General features: G+C 29.3%; 1 protein-coding gene across 2 annotated transcripts; it reads left to right on the top strand.

Annotated features, from left to right (window-relative positions):
• The first annotated feature begins 567 nt into the window (after positions 1-567).
• On the top strand, positions 568-6323 carry LOC149889900 (uncharacterized). 2 transcript variants are annotated; one of them, XM_090083648.1, is made up of 8 exons: positions 631-698; positions 781-1365; positions 2198-2302; positions 2651-2815; positions 3037-4908; positions 4993-5082; positions 5308-5665; positions 5794-6323. In XM_090083648.1, exons 2-7 carry the CDS (start codon positions 1299-1301, stop codon positions 5520-5522), a joined length of 2514 nt encoding a protein of 837 aa, XP_089939774.1. In that variant the 5' UTR covers positions 631-698; positions 781-1298; the 3' UTR covers positions 5523-5665; positions 5794-6323. The 2 variants fall into 2 exon arrangements, with proteins under 2 accessions (XP_089939773.1, XP_089939774.1); XM_090083647.1 differs by having other exon boundaries at positions 568-698; positions 781-2302.
• Positions 6324-18973: the final 12650 nt, after the last annotated feature.

Below are 18973 nucleotides of genomic sequence, written 5' to 3'. Positions count from 1 at the left end.
ATATATATATATATATATATATATATATATATATATATATATATATATATATATATATATATATATGGTACTTAAAGTTTACTCCACTTTCTCCCCCCCCCCCCCCCCCTAATTTTATGATTGATTCTGATAGAGAATTTTATGCTGATTAAGAATCGTATAAAAACATGGGTCTCAAAATCAACGGAAAGTGCTCTAATCTGAAGTTGAAAGTACAAAAATATACCACAAATCGCACTAAACGTTAAATACAGGAAAGTCTCCCTAATTTGATTGGATAAGAAATCTTGTTCCGCAAAGCCCGAATAACAACTTAATCGTTTGCCGGATCGTAAAAAAGTTTATGTTTTTATGACCATGTATGGATGTACATATATATATATATATATATATATATATATATATATATATATATATATATATATATATATATATATATATATATATATATATATATATATATATATATATATATATATATATATATATATATATATATATATATATATATATATATATATATATATATATATATATATATATATATATATATATATATATATATATATATATATATATATATATATATATATATATATATATATATATATATATATATATATATATATATATATATAGAAATATATATACTAAAGAGCACGCTTACAGTTTCCAGTTTCTAATTCGCAATAACGATTGTGAGTTAGCTACTTCTTTTAATAATATAACTATTTTAAACTTTTTTTTTATTATTTCTAAATAACAAATTTTATGTTTAAGGTATCTGGTAGCTTATCTCTAAACAAAATGAAGCTTAATCAGCTTACGATCAATAGTTATAATCGACAAGATGCATACGAGTCACATAAACAATTTATAAAAACTGTTCAAGATTATTCCATCAAAACCAGCCAGTTTTCTTTTGATAAAGTTGAAGATGTGTTTTCTCTTATGAGTTTGCCACCTAAACATCAGTTAATGAGATGGTCAACTGAATTATCTCTCCGCAATAATATTGCAAGTGGAATTCATTACGTAGAATGTAATTTAGGGAAATTCCTCTATGAAAGTGTTCAGCATCTAATAGCGCTTCATAGGGTTCAAGAGATCAAATTAGCAGTTGATCAAGAGCTGACATGGTTTAATTCTCCAAAGTTGGTACCAAAATCAATTGGTATATTCCCTCCTCAAAATTTAATTGAAAAATTCAAGGAAGTGCTTTTTAGAAAGCCAGCTAGTACAGAAATTTCAGAATATGGGATGAACCCTAATACTTTAGCTGAGTTATGCTGTACTAGATGGCTCTCCTCAGATCATATGATGCAAATATCTTGTATTTTAAATTCTATTCAAAGCCATTCAAAGGTAATTTACTTTAACTTTATAGGAAATATTGAGCATTATGTGTCAAGATTAACTTCTGTCCCTATTAAATTGATATTTATTATAAATGTTGGAGGAAACAATGAAAAAACATTCTCTGGCACAGATTTTAATCCTGGTTCCCATTGGGCATTTGCAGTTTATAATAATATTGAGTGTAGTTTTTACTATGGAGATTCATTAGGTTGGTCAGTTCCAGATGATTTTTTATGTAAAGTTAAATTATTGATCAGAAAATTGTATCACTTAAATAAAGAGGTTAGCATTACATACTGTCATGATCCAAAAACGCACAGATATGGCGTCAAAAAATGCAGTTCATTATGCAGAGGAAACTACCCAATGCAGACATGTGGAAATATTTGTGGAGTTATTACTATAATAATTTGTGCGATATCTTGTTTAAATTATGATTACTTTGTACATATAATAAGCAATGATAAAAGAGAGAACAATAATTACATTTTTCTACAAGAGCCTACAAAATATTCTAAATATTTAAGATTGGTTTTAATGTCATGGTTTATTAGTAAAGAAATAAATTTGGATTTTGTTGTTCCTGCTTTAGGCAAAGTTTCTAGCAGTTTCGAAGTGCCTTCTAATGAAGATTTCAAATATACAAATGTTTCTGAATCATCATTAAATAAGAATATTATTGTTAATATAGAAAGTAACAATTTTTCATCTCTAAAATGTGCATTTTGCAATGTTACTTTCACCAAAAAAAAGAATATGCAGCGACATATAAAAAATAAGCACAAATTGATTAATGAAGCTCAAGCATATATTCAGTCAGGCATTTCTTTTTGTCTAGAATGTGGTTTTCAATGCAGACAAATTAATGGTTTACGAAAACATTTATCTGCGGTTCATTTTTATACTTTTCAGGAAGAAAAATTATCATTTTCTAATTTTAAAGGTAGTTATATGTTTTTGAAGTAAATTGTTTTATATGCTTTTATAAAAAAAATGATTTTTATTTATTTTTTTGTTTACTTCTTTAAATTTGAGTTTCATTTTGTTTTCAAGATTTAAAAAAAAAAAAATTAAATAGTTAACTAATTTCACAATACTCACAGGAGTAGATTATTCATAGTTTATATTGTAAGTTATTGTTGCAGGCCCTTTTATAATGCATCTTTCAGAATAGTAGCTTCTTATATTATGAATCATTGCCAAATTTGTAAAGGAATTAAACAATCAGTTATCTGTCTTTCTTATTACCTTTTTTTTATAATTGTTGTTTCATTTTTTTGTTAATGTTTAGAATTTGATTTGTGGAAATCAGATATTGAAAGTAATAACTCAATGCAATATGTTTTACCTTCTGGTGAAAAGTTGGATAAAAATGGTAGGAAAGTATCATACTATCAATGCAACAGAAGTGGATTTTATAAAAGCATGGCAAAGAAAAGAATAGCTAAAAGTAGTGGTATGTTTCACTGAAATAGTCTCTGAAGACTACTTTGTTTATTTTTTAATTATTTTTATGTTTTGTTTATATTATTAGAATTTTCTTTATTATCTTTCTTTAAAACAATTTAAAAAGTTATGTATAATATATAAGTACAGTTAATTGTAATCTTAATAGTTACAATTATCTATTTACCATAATAGATTATTTATTACCATAATGAATATTTTACAAAATAGGCACTCGAAAAATTGCAAAAAATTGCACATCCACTCTAAAAGTTTACCAAAACTTAGATGGAACAATTCTGGTTCACGCTTGTTATTCTCACTATGGACATAGCAATGAAATTCAACATATTTCCCTATCAAGTGCTCAAAGACTAGAAATTGCCAGCAAACTAAAAATGGGTGTAACCAAAGATAGAATCCTAGATGATATTAGAGATGAAATGGGTTCTGTTCAATCCAGATTACATTTAACTCAATACCAAGATATTAAAAATCTCGAAAAAGCATTTAACATTAATTCTATACAGCTTCATGCTAATGACCAAGATAGTGTTGCAATTTGGCTAAAAGAGTGGCAAATGAAGGAAAATAATCATGTTTTACATTATAAATTACAGGGAGAGTCAGATACATTTAATAAACTTAAAGATGCTGACTTTATCATTATAATGCAAACAGAGCATCAAAAAAAAATTTTACAACAGTTTGGCAAAAATGGTGTTTGTATTGATTCTACACATGGCACAAATGCCTATGATTTTCTGCTGACAACAATATTAGTTATTGATGAATTTGGAGAGGGGCAACCTGTTGGATGGTGCATATCAAATAGTGATTCATTCAGATTTCTAAAATTATTTTTTATAAAACTAAAAGAACATTCTGGAAATTTTTGTCCAATTTGGATAATGAGTGATATGGCATCACAATATTACGAAGCGTTTTGTGATGCTTATTTGTGTGAGCCTTTAAAGTTCTGGTGTACTTGGCATGTTGATAAAGCTTGGAGAGAAGAATTGCATAAAAAAATACACAATATTGAAATGGAAGCAGATATATACAAACGTATTCGCTTTCTTTTACAGCTAAGTGATAGAAACCTATTTGATGACTATTTACAATTATTAATGAATTACTTGCAATCATCTGATTTAACACAATTATTTGCGGAGTATTTTGAGAAATATTGGGTCAGTAATAAACAAAATTGGGCATTCTGTTATCGTATGGGTCTTGGCATAAATACAAATATGTATGTTGAATCTTTTCACAAAGTCTTCAAGTACAGTTACCTACAAGGCAAGCATAATAAAAGAATTGATAATTGCTTGTTTGCTTTGTTAAAGTTTAACAGAGACAAAGTATATGAAAGAATAATAAAATTAACTAAAGGTAAAATCAGCTTCAAGTTGAAAATGGTGCATTCTAGGCACATTGCAAGTCTGCAACTGAATGAAAGTTTTACTTTGGATGATAAAGGAGCAAGGCTAGTACAGTCTGAAACAAATGCTTGCCTATACAGAGTTTTAAAACACCAAGAATTGTGTGAAATAAACGAATGCCTCACAAAATGTCCAGAATGTAAAGTATGTGCTCATTTATATAGTTGCGACTGTATGGATTTTCTAACCAAAAATATCCCCTGTAAACACATTCATTTAATACATCGTCTTAGCAGGGTTTGTGAAACTAAAAAAAATGAACCTATTCATTTGCCAACACATTCTATTGAATTAGAGTGTAAAGTTGTAAAAGGATGTGAACCTGCAGATATTAATATTTTAAAAAATACCATTATTAAAAATTTAAACAATCTAGTTAATTTAGTTACCTGTAGTACAGTATCAGATGAAGAAGGTTTGAAGAGCTTACACAAAAATATATCATTAGCTCAAAATACCTTTTTAAACTTAACAACAAATAAGCAAAATGAATTACATTTCAAAAGTAATGTTCCATCAAACACTCAAATAACCAAGCAGTCTCCATTTTATTCAACCAAAAAAAAGCGTAAAACATCAAACATAAGACTTGCAAAGCCTTCTGCAGATGAAATAGATAGTTTTCTTGATTTTACCAACTGGAATTTAAAAATAAAAGGTATATATATATATATTTTGGCCTTACTGATATCTATATGTTCAATTTTATGCTTTTAAATATGTTTTTTTTTTTTTTATCAAGACTCTCAATTACAGTCATCAAGTAAATTAAAGAAGCCAAAACTTGAAACACAAACTAATTGTATTATTAAAAAAAACATTTTATCACCAGGTAAAATACTTTTTTTGATTTTTTAATTTCAATCAATACTGCTTATTTGGTGTCATATATGTTGTATTCATTACTTTTTCCAAAACTTAAAGCTAGCATAAGTTCTAAACCATTGCATATATACACTTTAGCCTATTTGAAACCCTTGTTTCAATAATTAGTTTACCTTTTTGATTGTTTTGCAATTTGATTTTTATTATTTTACTTTGATTGATTAAAATTTAGATCAGAAAAAAATTTTGGAATTTTTTGGGTACAGAAAATCGCATACAAATCATATGTTGACTGAAAATGAACTGAACATAGATACTGCTCATCTATCTCCGGAAATAATTAACCATGACATTACAATTATCCAAAGTTTAATATATCCGGAAGTATTTGTCAAAGTTAAAAAAAAACGTTTATTTGACCATGCATATAGTATTTACTTTGTCTAATTTTTAATGCTATGCAAATAAACTCATTGACTAATGAAATAGCCATATAAAAAATTTTTTTTTTTTCATTTTTGACTTTATGAAAGACTATGTGGCCAAAGTTGAAGTATCAAATTGGTAACTATGTACCTATAACTTTGAAGGTATCTAATATTAAATATTTTGTCTTCAAGATCCAGTAATACTCAACTATTGATGATATTATTAATATGAAAGACTTTATGCAGCAATTTCTTTAGATATTTTTTAAAGAAATTGTTTTTGTTTTTAGCCAAAGAAGCCATTTTAGCCATTGTTTTTAGCCAAGGAAGAACTGAAAGTGGATTTATCAAGCATTAACATGAATTACTACATCAAACACTGGATTAGTAGTTACTATAAAAAATATTTTTCAGTTAAGAAAAAGAGTGATGATAAGTTAGTTTAAAAAAAGGAGTTATTAGAAAAAATGTTGATGCAACTTCAGTAATAGAACAAGATAAATTATGTTGTAGTGTGATTCTTATTGTTTTTGGAGTTTCTATTGAAAATGTTTATACAACACATTTGTGCATTACTGAGATTAACAGTTTTGGTGTGAAGTGTTAAAGTAAAAGATTTGATTGTGGTTTTTTACAATTTAGAAAAAGTTTTACTCTAACTAGTTTTGTTTAATTAAATATTTTTTACTTGTCTTTGATGTGTTACATTTTTTGATGTTTTAATAACCTTTCAGTAGTCTGTTTTTAATAGATTATATAAAGAAATAATGTTGGTTACATCATTATAATATTATTTAAATAACAGAGCTTTTGCAACACATAATTGTGTAATGTATTATACAACAAAGTATTTTTATTAAATTAGTTTAAACTAATTTAATAAAAACTTCGATAATTTCATTCCCAAAACTTCTTTCATTTACCAATTTATATTTGTAATTGCAGTTTTGTAGATATTTAATTGCATATTTAACTCCCAATATGTCGGCTCTCCAAGGGGCAGATAAGTTAATTCGAGTAAGCAAATGTTGGAGTTAATGAGTCATTATATAAGTCCAACTTTTAACCTGTTTTCTATGTTTGGGTGTATTCAGAATTTTCAGAGCAAATGAAATATCAATTAATATATTTATACATAATTCTGTATTCACATAAGAAAAAAACTTTTAAAATTTCAACAACACACTTTTTACCGTACCCAATGTGGATTTAAATCAACAATTACAAATAAACACCATGAAATCTATAATTAAAAATATTAGTTCATTCTCCACAGCATTTGTTTATTACTTCCATGAAGCAGCAGCGGCAGCTGTTTATGGTTTTCAGTGAAGAGATATTTTTATCAGAGCAAGAATAGAGGACAGAGATGTTGTTTTATTTCTTTTTGCAATTGCAATTACTCCCTCTGAAAACGGGGGTTGTTGCGGTTTTATTGTCTTCTGTGATTTAAGCGCGGCAGATTTTTTATAAAATTGATTCGAGTCAGGGAACAGATCAAAAAAGTTACAAAATTCGGTCAAATGTTTTACCCCAAATTAGGTCAAATATATTTGCCTATTATAAATTGTGAAAAATCTCTTTCGAACAACCCTTTCAGTATGGCAAAAAGATTTTGTTAAAATTGTGTAAATTTTTAGATGCGATGGCTGGGGTAATTTAAAATTTTAGTGTTTTTGGCAACGGCTCCAAGTGCCATTTTATCCAAAAAAAATTGTTTTTTTAGCTATTGTTTTAAAATATGTGTCTCACGCGGTCCTTATCTCTAAAAATATATTTATAATATTTCATATACGTATTCCACATATATCATATAGAAGTCACTAAGTCCGGCAAACGAGAATAATGTTTTTCGGACTTTGTAGACCAATTTTTCGCCATCCAATCAAAATAGGGAGACTTTCCTGTATTTAACGGCTCGTCAAATCGCTAATATTCGCCATCTTGAAAAGTGATTTTTTTTTGTTTAAAAGTTATCCTTTCAAAGTATCAACAGCCTGGTTTTTATTTTTTATATTAAAGATTTCGAATAATAGAACAAAGAACCGGTGAGTTAAGTTCATAATCAGGTGTATTGACCGCATTTTTTTTTCTACGAGCAGGTAATGGAATTCAATGGCATTTACTCTTATCGCGTCAATTTGCTTTAACTGGATTCTTGAAAAATTCTTTCATTGATTATATTCTACAATTAACTTTAAAATAAGCTAAAAATTTTTTAATTAAAAAAATAATTCTTTAAAACTATTGACTTTCTTTTATTACTTCGTACTTAATACTTTCTCCCAACGTTAAAGCTTGGGGATAGAACAAAATGATTCTTACGTCGCGAAAATCAAAATCAAAATTGTCATAAAATATGCGAAGGAATATATATATATATATACATAATTTCTATATACAAATCTTTAGAATCTATTCTTCAAGAAAACATAAATAAATGCTTGTTATAAAAAGAGGAAAGACTAAACTTGCAATTTCCACCTGGACACTTTTAAAAAAAACTTTTTTTTTATAAAATTAACCTTGAAGTTTTGAAACGCTAAGAACTAAAAATTTATGTAAAAAATTTAAAGTGTCCACATTCCATTAGATTCCTCATCCCTTTTTTAATATATACGGAAAGTTTTATAAAAATTGGATGTGTTTTGGTACTAAGGAATCCTAACCTCCAAAAGCTTCGTTTTAAAAAAACGTTCCCGCTTCAAGCTTTTTTCTTAAAAGTGGTCTTAAGATATGGATAAAATTTAAATGAAGCCATATAATCCATAGTACTTTCTATATTTGGCTGGAAAGAGGTTGAGTAACACTAATTGATTCAAAAAACCTCAAGGTGTATGCTTAAGCATACAAAGAGATATAAGAGAGTAAAGTTCATGAAAATTTCGTGTGTTTTGTCAAACGTCAAATGTTTTTCGTTGCGCCGTGGAATCGCTATCTATATTAAACCAGAAACAATTCCTTATAGTAAAAACCAGGCTGGCAATGTTTTGCGGTTAAAAACAATATCAACCGTAAAGTTAGTGATTCAAGATGGCGAATATTAGCGATTTGTGATATATTTTTGTACTTTCAACTTCAGATTAGAGCACTTTCCGTTGATTTTGAGACCCATGTTTTTATACGATTCTTAATCAGCATAAAATTCTCTATCAGAATCAATCATAAAATTAGGGGGGGGGGGAGAAAGTGGAGTAAACTTTAAGTACCATATATATATATATATATATATATATATATATATATATATATATATATATATATATGGCGCTATTTTCCTTTCGTACCCACCTACTTTTATTGCAGATTACGGCGCTACTGCAGTTTCTCCCCCCCCCCCCCCTTTTTTTTTTTTTTATGATTGATTCTGATAGAGAATTTTATGCTGATTCAGAAAAATATAAAAACATGGGCCTGAAAATTAACGGAAAGTGCTCTAATTCGAAGTCAAAGTTGTAAAAAGTCTCACTAAAAACCCTAATATTCGCCTTTTTTTTTTCAAAACGCTTTCATTTTTAACGAAAACTAATTACCGTTACATTGCGCAATAATTAGACCTGGTTTCCATCAGCCTTTGTATTATTGTTTTTAAGTATTATAACGAAAGTGTTATAACGAAATGAAATTAATGGAAGATTTCAAATAAAAGTTGAACGTAGAATTTGAGCATGCAGACAAACTGATGAATAATTATCATTGTATTGTACGCTGGTTTTTTTTATTAAAAAAAATGGTTTGAAGGTTACTATTTTTAAATTTTACATGTGATTAAACAACAATGAACTAAGCTTCAATAGTTCTTCTTTTAGGAAACAAAACTGTTAAATTCTTTTTAAAAATATATTACAAAAGTATATTACTTGCATTATAGTTTATTCTCTAATAAATCAAAAAATGGCTATTTTCATTGTCACAAAAAATTGCGCAAGATAAACATACTTTTACGACCTTTTTAACGTAAAAACCATGCTATTTATGTATTGCTTTTGTCAGCAAAAAGATCATTAACTTATTATTTTCAAAATGGCGAATATTAGGGTTTTTAGTAGGACTTTTCACAACTTTGACTTCGAATTAGAGCACTTTCCGTTAATTTTCAGGTCTATGTTTTTATATTTTTATGAATCAGCATAAAATTCTCTATCAGAATCAATTATAAAAAAAGAAGGGGGGGGGGGGGGAGAAACTGCAGTAGCGCCGCAGATTACAAAAGATCGTCGTCCAAAAGTAATAAAAAGTATAGGAAACAATGCTTTTAGACCAACTTAACATTCTCTAAATTCAATCTGAAAGTGTTAAAATCTCATACGGAAACGCAAAAACTCGCCATTTTTTCAACGTAATGACGAATTTAAAAAAATTACTAAAATATTTTAATTATAGACCTGGTTTTTATTGCTTGGTAGTTTTATCATAATTTTCGCAAAGATTAGCATTTGGAATTAACACTTTCGCTGCCAACTACGAGTATACTCGTAGAAAGTTGGCGTTATTTATTTGCCAACTACGAGTATACTCGTAGTAAGTTGGCGTCATTTATTTGCCAACTACGAGAATACTCGTAGTAAGCTGGCGTCATGAGCTTGCCAACCAAAGCCTATCCACTTAGCGAAACTCCTGTTAATTGACGAAAATTGCATTCTGGGATGTCCTGCCGGACCTTTTCCGCGACTTACAAAAATTGTTTTTTTTATGGATTAACTCTGTTGTTAGGTATTTAAATTTTCTATAGAATAACTGTTGTTAGATATTTAAATTTATTATAGTTTAAGATGTTTCAGTAAGAATGAAATAATGGGGAAAAGAGAACAAGCTAAAAATTTTTTAAATTATTTTTTGTATAACATACACTCGTAAAACATAAAACTTTTTAATATACATTTAATTGCATAGAAATATATTGAAAAAATATTAACATGTATATCAATTATGAACAATACGTGCAAGTTTTTTTGAATTTGACTCATTACGTGGGTTCAGATCCCTGTTTAAAAATTTTATGAATTAAAAAATTCTTGTAATAACAAAATGCCGAACAATGTTTTTTTCTAAATTATGTGCATGTTCTTCATGCAGATCATACAAAAACTGAAAGTGACAGGATTCTTTAACTTTATTGATGAGAATCATGGCCAGTCCCTTCCTTTCAAGATGTTTGTTTATGAATTTCATAAAAGTTGTTTCCATTTCACAAACTAGTGACATAAAAGCTGATGGATTGTCAGTTGAACTGAGAAAGAGTGTATCTTCACACCTATCACACAACTTAACTTTTTGAACAAGCCACCCAGCCATGTGTAAAAGAGCTTGTTTGATTGGTTTCATTGAAATTTCTCCAGTAAACCTATAAACTGATCCTGGTAGAAAATAAGAGATTTCCTTAGGTCTTTCTACTTTATAAATCCCACAATCTGTGATTTTTTGATTGGAACACTTCATAAATTCATTTAGATTGAAAGCTGTGGCAAAATCTGTGTCCTTTATACAGTTGCTATTGGATTTGCTTTTCTCCACAGATAAAAGAAGTAAAGCATTTCGGTAGGCAGCTTGAAATTGTCGTACATTAGGACGGTCATTCCATCCACCTTTGCTTCGAATAATGGAAAAAAAATTCTCAATGCAATCCTGATTGAATCGAGAAGTACAAACAAACTCAAAACCTTCAGAAAACAGCTCTCTAGTTAAAGTTAGCACACTATTTATCGTGACACTTAAACCCCAGTGACATGATATACTTGCTTGATTTTTAACACCACAAAAATTCCATTTCTCAATCCAATACTTTAACTCTTCCAGTTGAGAAATACTATCTCCTTTTAAAGTTAGAGCACAACGAGCTGATTTGTCAGCATACAACTTATATGAATTCAATATGTCAAATAAAGTATCCATACGTTCAACAAATCTTGCTGTTGGTATGACACTCAAAGGCAGTAAATTTGTATAAGAACAGCAATATAATGCAGTAGCAACCTGATAACTGAAAACTTGAGTTGTAAGTTTTACCTTCATAGATAAAAGAGGCCCAGGATCTAAGTGCCTGTCTGTTAGTTTTGGTACTAGACGCACAGAGTTTATTTTGTCTAAACTGTATAGAGACTGGATGTGTTGCCAAGAAATAATTTCACCATTAATATCAATGTTATATCTCTGTAAATTATTTCTAATGCTTTTTATTAAATGTGGAGGATCAAAAATAACATGAATTTTTCTATCAATAGAAGGATTTAGAAAGTATGGTGAATTTTTGGAAAACCCAAGCAAACGTAAGGCAGCTATATTAGTAGCTCCTTGATCACAAACTATACATCTAATGTGTAAACCAGTTTCTTGAACTTTGGTAATGGTTTCACGTAGTAAAAAAGCCAAGTCAGCTGTTGATACTGTTGAATTATTATAAAAAAAAAGCTATTGGTTGTTTCCATTTGTTTGACAAGCCCCTAACCATAATAACAAGAGCCTGATTTAAAAGTTTTCCATTTCTCATTCCATAAACTGTGTCAGAATTTCTATCATATTCTAAATGCTGCTTTAATGACATCTCATCCATAACAAGACAGACATTACGATCATATGGTTTCATTGCCTCAGCCCGTAACTTTAAAAGAGAAAATAATTGAGGAGAAAACCCTGTTTGAAGATCTGCAAATACACGAGATAAAAACAGTAGTAAACAAGTTTTACTTGGTAAACAGAATATTGTTCGTAAGACATTAAAAGTTTGAGGACTATGAAATAGAAGTCGAATTGCCAAAATCTTGTCACTAATTGACCAACGTTTTCCTTTATTGACTCGTTTACTCATCAGGAGTTGACTTTTAAAAAAACTAACTTGTATTGGTGATAAGTATTTACTGGATAATTTTAAGATATGTTTTATAGATCCATCACAGATTTGTGGAATTTTTTGTTTTGATTTTAAATGTTCAACCTGTTTATGTAATCTAGTATTTTTGACACGCAATCTTGATAGCAGCCTTTGAACCTTGTTGGAATTGATTTCATTAAAAGGCAATTTTTTCTCTGAAATATTATCTGAATTAACAGGTAAATAAACATCACGTTTTTTTACTAGGACTGGATGTCGTTCTACTGGTGGTTTCCTCTTGCATCCAACAAATGGAGGAGGATTTGGTATATTGAAAATAGTAGGAATAGCTGATTGTAAGAGACGTTTTCCACCATTATTTGTAGGATAATACATTGCGTCTTCAAAATGATTGCTGCACAAATAAAAAATTTTGTTTAAAAATACAAAAGGTGTGTTGTCTAGATCTTTCCTACGACAGTTGATGAGCCACTTTTTACATCTAATAATTAAAAAGAGCATTTATTTTCAAAAGTTACAATATTCAAAAGTTACAATTTTTATTTCATAAAGTTTTAATGAAATAAAAAGTTAGAAAGGAAAAAACCTATTAATAATTACAATTACGTCTAAATGAATTAAAATTTAAAACTCAATTGTAAATATAAAGTAAGTAGTACTTAAGTAAAATATTGATATTAGCTTGCCTTTTTTCGTCTTTAGGAAAACGAAAAAATGAAATATCTTTAGAGCATTTTCCACTCTTATTTCCACAGTTTAGAGCAGCACAAAATTATGGCATTGCTATAGGTAATATCAAAATTCTTTAAGATATATGCAAAAAAACAATTTGATATTTAATATTGTAAAGTTTCAATGGTCCGGCAGGACATCCCAGAATACTTTGCGACAAAATTACATAGAGTTATATGATATTACTCCGGAGTGGATAGGCTTTGTTGCCAACTACGAGTAAACTCGTAGTTATACTAACTTATTTCAAATAGCATTTGTGCATGACTGGCTTTGTCTGTTCTTTTTTTTTTTTTTTTTCTTAGCTTCACATTTGATTTCAGAAAATATTACATTAAAGTTTTTATTTTAAAAATCCAGGGAACCTAACAAAAAATGCGGATAAAGACAGAAATAGCTTAAAACAGATAAAAATAAAGCATTGATATTGATTTAATTTTATTTCATGAAAATTCAAGTGTAAACCTATTCTGTTGAATGATACATTCTGAAACATTCGCCAATACATAACGGAGGTCTATTTTCACAAACAGCACATTCATATCGTGTTTCTTTACGTTTTATTTTAGAGCAGACTCGACATGGTTTGGTTGGGAATTTTTTCTTTTCATTCGGTGGTATTGAAGACAAGTAGTGGTATTGAAGACAAGTACTATTACTGGTGATTCTAGGCACAATTTCATTCAAATGTTCACTCAATAAATCTCTAAACTTAAGCGAGGAAATTGTGTTATCTACTCCATATTTGCTGTTTAGACAGTAAGCATTAAACAAAACCAAAGAGATGAAGTGCTACTTTTTTATAACATCTAATTGTCTTTCTCAGGCAATCATAGTATGATACCGTTTGTTCCGCCCTATCTACTCCTGACATACATTGATTGTAATCTTTAATAATATTGGGTTTCATTTTCTTCTCTCCTCTCCTGTTTGTCACTTCAATCATTTGCAACGAATGCAAGTTGCTAATCATTAGCACGTCTCTTTTGTCGTTCTATTTAGCAACCACTACACCCACTCTGCTTCTGCTTATAACGTCTCCCTGTTTCAGTTTTGCTTTTGTACACTCTTTTGGATTTGACTTTCGGTCAGTTCTTAAAGTACCACAAATGTATACTTATTGATTTATCTTCAAACCAGGATCGGCAGTAAATTGAATTTGTTTTACAATATTCGGCTCATCTTTCCATTGGTTTCAATTTCTAGATGGACCACCCGTTGTTTTAGCTCTTTTCGGCGGCATTAATAAAATCTTCTGCAGTGGCTGCTAGATGAACGTCTGTTAACTGATTGTCATCACTTTCTTAAGTGTAATTATCTTCAGAATCTAATTCTGATGCAGTCAAGCTCGAAGAGGTAGTAGTATAAGCAAAAAATGAATCCGAATCTTGAATATCATCATCTTCACAGTTCTCACAATCTTCCATTATCATATGTGCTGATCCAATTGTGGAATATCTGTGTTGAGCTAATAGGAGATAGATAAATTTATAAATTATATATTTATAAAAAAAGAAATTACTCATCTATAAAACACATTAATTAGTATACTGTGTAAAAAATTCGAAGTGCACACTAAAATGTCTTTTAATGTATTAAAAAACATCTTGTTGTGTATTTCAAGTTATTTTTCACATTTTTAATAACATACAGTATAATGTATTTATCAAATATATTTTAGCTTCTAGTCTAAAAAACACAACAATTTAGTATAAAGAAAACGAAATATAAATTACCTTTTTTACTCATGAAAACTGCCAATGTGCATGTGCATGATTAAAAAAATTGAAACACTATTTGTAATAATAATGCATCAAATAAGCCATATTACTACACCTTTTCAAGATGTAATTGAGAACTTGAAAATTGTAATTAAAAAAAGTAAGATGTAATTGAGAAATACAACATGTAATTTAGAAGTCGCAATATGTAATTTAGAACATGGAAGATGTAATTAAGAAACGAAAGATGTAATTTAGAAGATGAAAGTTGTAATTGAGAAAAGTTTATAATATATATTTCAAATAACATATTACGATTTCTTATTTACATGTTGGGTTTCTCAATTACATATTGCGATTTCTTATTTACATGTTGTGTTTCTTAATTACATATGCGACTTCTAAATTACATGTTGTATTTCTCAATTACATCTTACGTTTCTTAATTACAACTTTCAAGTTCTCAATTACATCTTGAAAAGGTGTAGTCACCGCAATAAGTTATACTCATTACGGTGTTACGAGAATTTCGGCACTGGAGAAAAAAATTCCTTCTCCATTGCCAAACTACGAGTATACTCGTAGTGCTTTTTTTTTTGTCAGTTATATTCAGAATAAAAAATATTATAAAATTTTTTCAGACTAAAAATATTCTTTTTATTGGAATGTTGATATCAAGCTTTGGCAATGAGAAGGAAACCACGCAAAACAGCCTCGGCAAAAATTAATCATTGCAGACATTATGGCTCGGCAAAGATATAACGCATAGTTTAAAATAGCTCGGCAGCGAACGTGTTAACCGCTGAAAATTAAACAGCAGTGAAAACCATGTTTAACTTTTTAATTACTTATTTAACTTTTTAAACTCGTCATCGCATTGAAAAAATGGCGAATACTAACGTTTTCGTATGAGTTTTTAACTTTTTCAGATTGAGTTTAGAGTATATTAAGTTGGTCAAAAAGTATTGTTTTCTATACGTTTTCTTACTTTTGTAAAGTGATAAACTACTAAAATTGAAAAGAAAAAGTTCCTAGATATTGGGATGCTACAGCTCCACTATTATATATTTAAAAATATAAAATTAGCCTATTTATGTATATATATATATATATATATATATATATATATATATATATATATATATATATATATATATATATATATATATATATATATATATATATATGATTTATATAAAACATTATTGTAACATATGTTACAACAATTTTTTATATAAAAATCCACAATATAAAATTCAATAGACGTTATTTTCTCAAGACACATGTTCTTTTGTAGAATATTTCTATGATCTAATACTAGATCAATTCTATAGACAAAGTTTCTAGAACCCAGGACAAAAAGTTCTATAGATTTTCTATAAAACCATTTCATTTCTATAGGAGTTCTATAAAAATAATTGAGTTCTATAAAAATTCTATAGACAATTTCCTAAAGTTTATAGAAATTCAAAATATATTTTGAAGTCTATAGAAATTTCTATAGACTTTAAGAAATTGTCTATAGAAATTTTATAGAACTCAATTATTTTTATAGAACTCCTATAGAAATGAAATAGTTTTATAGAAAATCTATAGAACTTTTTGTCCTGGGTGATCACCCAAGGAAAATTTCGGTTTTGCTCTTTCTGTTTGCGTCTTTCCATTCAGTTTCCACCGGACTTTATTCTTATTATTTTCTTCGCTGGCTTCAACTGGAGTCATTTTGATGGAAGAGTGCCTTGTGTTGTTGTAATTTTTCACCATTTCATCTAATACGTCAATATATTTATTGGTGCTATTGGCTGAAAAGTATTTAAACATTCTCTCTTTCATCGTTCTGTTCCATCGCTCAACGACACAACTTTTTTCCTCGTTTTCAGTAGAATACAATTGAACACTCAACGCTCTCACATCCCTGTTGTAAAATTCTTTTCCTTTGTCCACCCACAATTTGATGCACTTTCTTTCTTCAAAAATCTTTTTCAACGCTTCAGCCACTTCAAAACCCGTTTTGCTTTTTAATGGAACGATCCATCCATACTTTAAAAACACATCAATCACCATAAGCAAATATTTTACGCCGTTGTTAAATTTTGAAAACGATTGCATGTCAACCAAATCTGCAGCCCATATTTCATCATCGCCATTCACAATCACCCTTCTTCTTTTAAAATGGTGAATGACCGGTTTATGAAGCTCTTCCGCAAGCTGATCCGTCCATTTCAAATCACTCACACCTAATCCAAATTTAGCTTTGGCTTTAATCACTGGAGCAATGAGCTTTCTCTCGTTGATTTCTTTTTGAATGGGGTTAGGTATAGAATCCATCTCCTCAAGCATTAACTGATCTGCTAAATTCCTGTTCTCTTTTCGTTAAAATATTTATAAGCCAGATCATGATGATATGCTGCATTGTCCACTCGGTCCACCGGTTTGCTCCATTCTTGATACATGTCCGTGGAAGTCAATCTCTTATCCAAATTCGTACCAGGACCTGCAAAGTTCATCCCTGGAATGTGCATTTCTCCTGGAAATTTCAGCTTATTAATCAATTCCACCAAATCACCTCCTTTTGTCGCTGAAGAAACAAAACTGCATTTAGTCGCTCCGCAAGAGTCGCAAGTCCCTTTCAACATATTTTGATTATTTTTTGTCTTTTCATTTCTCATATGAATAGTTTCAGTCTCTCTTTTGCATTTAACGCAGTACATTTTAACATATATAAAAAAAAGTTTTAATATAAAAAATGGAAGTTACTGATTTGTCATGGAACATTAGTAAAACTAAAAGAAACAACAACAAGCTTTTCCCAAGAAGCATTAGAGGGATCATCGTTGGAAAATCTGGCTGCGGAAAAACAATGTTGCTACTCAATTTGCTGCTCAAGCCTGGATGGCTCGATTACAACCATTTGCAAGTGTTTGGAAAATCCCTTTTTCAACCTGAAGACAAAATACTCAAAATGTCCTTCAAAAATAAACTTCCTAAAAGGATATTCTTGATTTGTTCAAAGTACAAGGAGAAATGGAAAAATTGAATTTAGACCCTGAAGATGTTATTATCGACCTTTCAAAAAAATATTCCTACAACGAGAATATGGAGTGTCAATTCTTTGAAACGGCTGATGATGTTCCCGAGCCTGAAGATCTCGACTCAACCAAAAACAATTTGATGATCTTTGACGACTTGCAACTCACCAAGCAAAACAAATGTGAAAAATATTATATACGAGGACGACATTCTAACGTGGACTGCTTTTATCTCGCTCAAAACTATTTCATGCTCCCTAGGCAAACCATCCGAGAAAATGCTAACTTTATTTGCCTCTTTCCTCAAGACCAAAAAAACGTCGATCACCTCTACTGAGATCATGCTGCTGTTGACATGTCTAAAGAAGAATTTAAAATGTTCTGCAAGTACTGCTGGTCTCAACCTCACGGATTTGCCGTCATTGATTTGTCTTCTAAAAAGAACCAGGGAAAATACAGAAGCGGGTTTGACGATTTTTTATTTTTCTAAAAAACAATTTAAAAAATAATTCTTATTTAAAAAATGCCAGGTATTATAATCGATGTAGATGGAAAATCAAGTGTTATCACTGAATTTTTAGACAAAATCGTTTTTGACGAAGGGAAAAGTTACGAAATGGCTTTTCTCGGGCTTGAGACTTATAACAGCATTCCAAATGTAATCAGTAAAAACAATTCTTTCAAATCCAGCATGAATAACAGAGCTAATTGGGAAAACGTTATCATTCCTGATGGAAGCTATGACATTAAAGACATCAACGAGTATTTGCAAAAGTCTATTTCATTCACTATAAAAACAACTCAACGCGGGAGTTATTATTGCGAATAAAGTAAATTACTCTCCAAACAACCTTCAAATTGGAATCAATCTTTATACTTTAAAATCAACCATTAAACTTGGCTTGAATTATTTGATTGACTTTAACGTGGAGAACAGCATCGCTTCAGTTTTAGGGTTTACTAAAAGAAAATTAAATTCCAATTCTGAATACGAGTCTGATCATACTGTTAGAATTTCAAGCATTAACACCATCAAAATTGTTAACAACGTTATCGGATTGTCCTATATTAATGGAACCCAATTAAATTGCATTTACTCCTTCTTTCCAAATGTTAGTCCAGGTTTTAAAATCATCGAGAGACCAATGCATTTGATTTA

Source organism: Hydra viridissima, unplaced genomic scaffold (genome assembly GCF_058129835.1).
Source record: "Hydra viridissima isolate aposymbiotic clone 2 unplaced genomic scaffold, HvirCarnegie_v1 scaffold_4, whole genome shotgun sequence".
NCBI classification, from domain to species: Eukaryota; Metazoa; Cnidaria; class Hydrozoa; order Anthoathecata; family Hydridae; genus Hydra; species Hydra viridissima.
Note: the sequence above shows the minus strand (reverse complement) of the source record. Positions and strands in the feature narration are given on the sequence as shown.

Bases quoted from the DNA above. Each gene is read 5' to 3' on its own strand.
- LOC149889900 (XM_090083647.1), top strand. From the start codon at position 808: ATGAAGCTTAATCAGCTTACGATCAATAGTTATAATCGACAAGATGCA. The intron at 2,303-2,650 runs GTAGTTATATGT...GTTAATGTTTAG, and splicing joins ATCATTTTCTAATTTTAAAG to AATTTGATTTGTGGAAATCA. The intron at 5,083-5,307 runs GTAAAATACTTT...ATTAAAATTTAG, and splicing joins AAAAAACATTTTATCACCAG to ATCAGAAAAAAATTTTGGAA.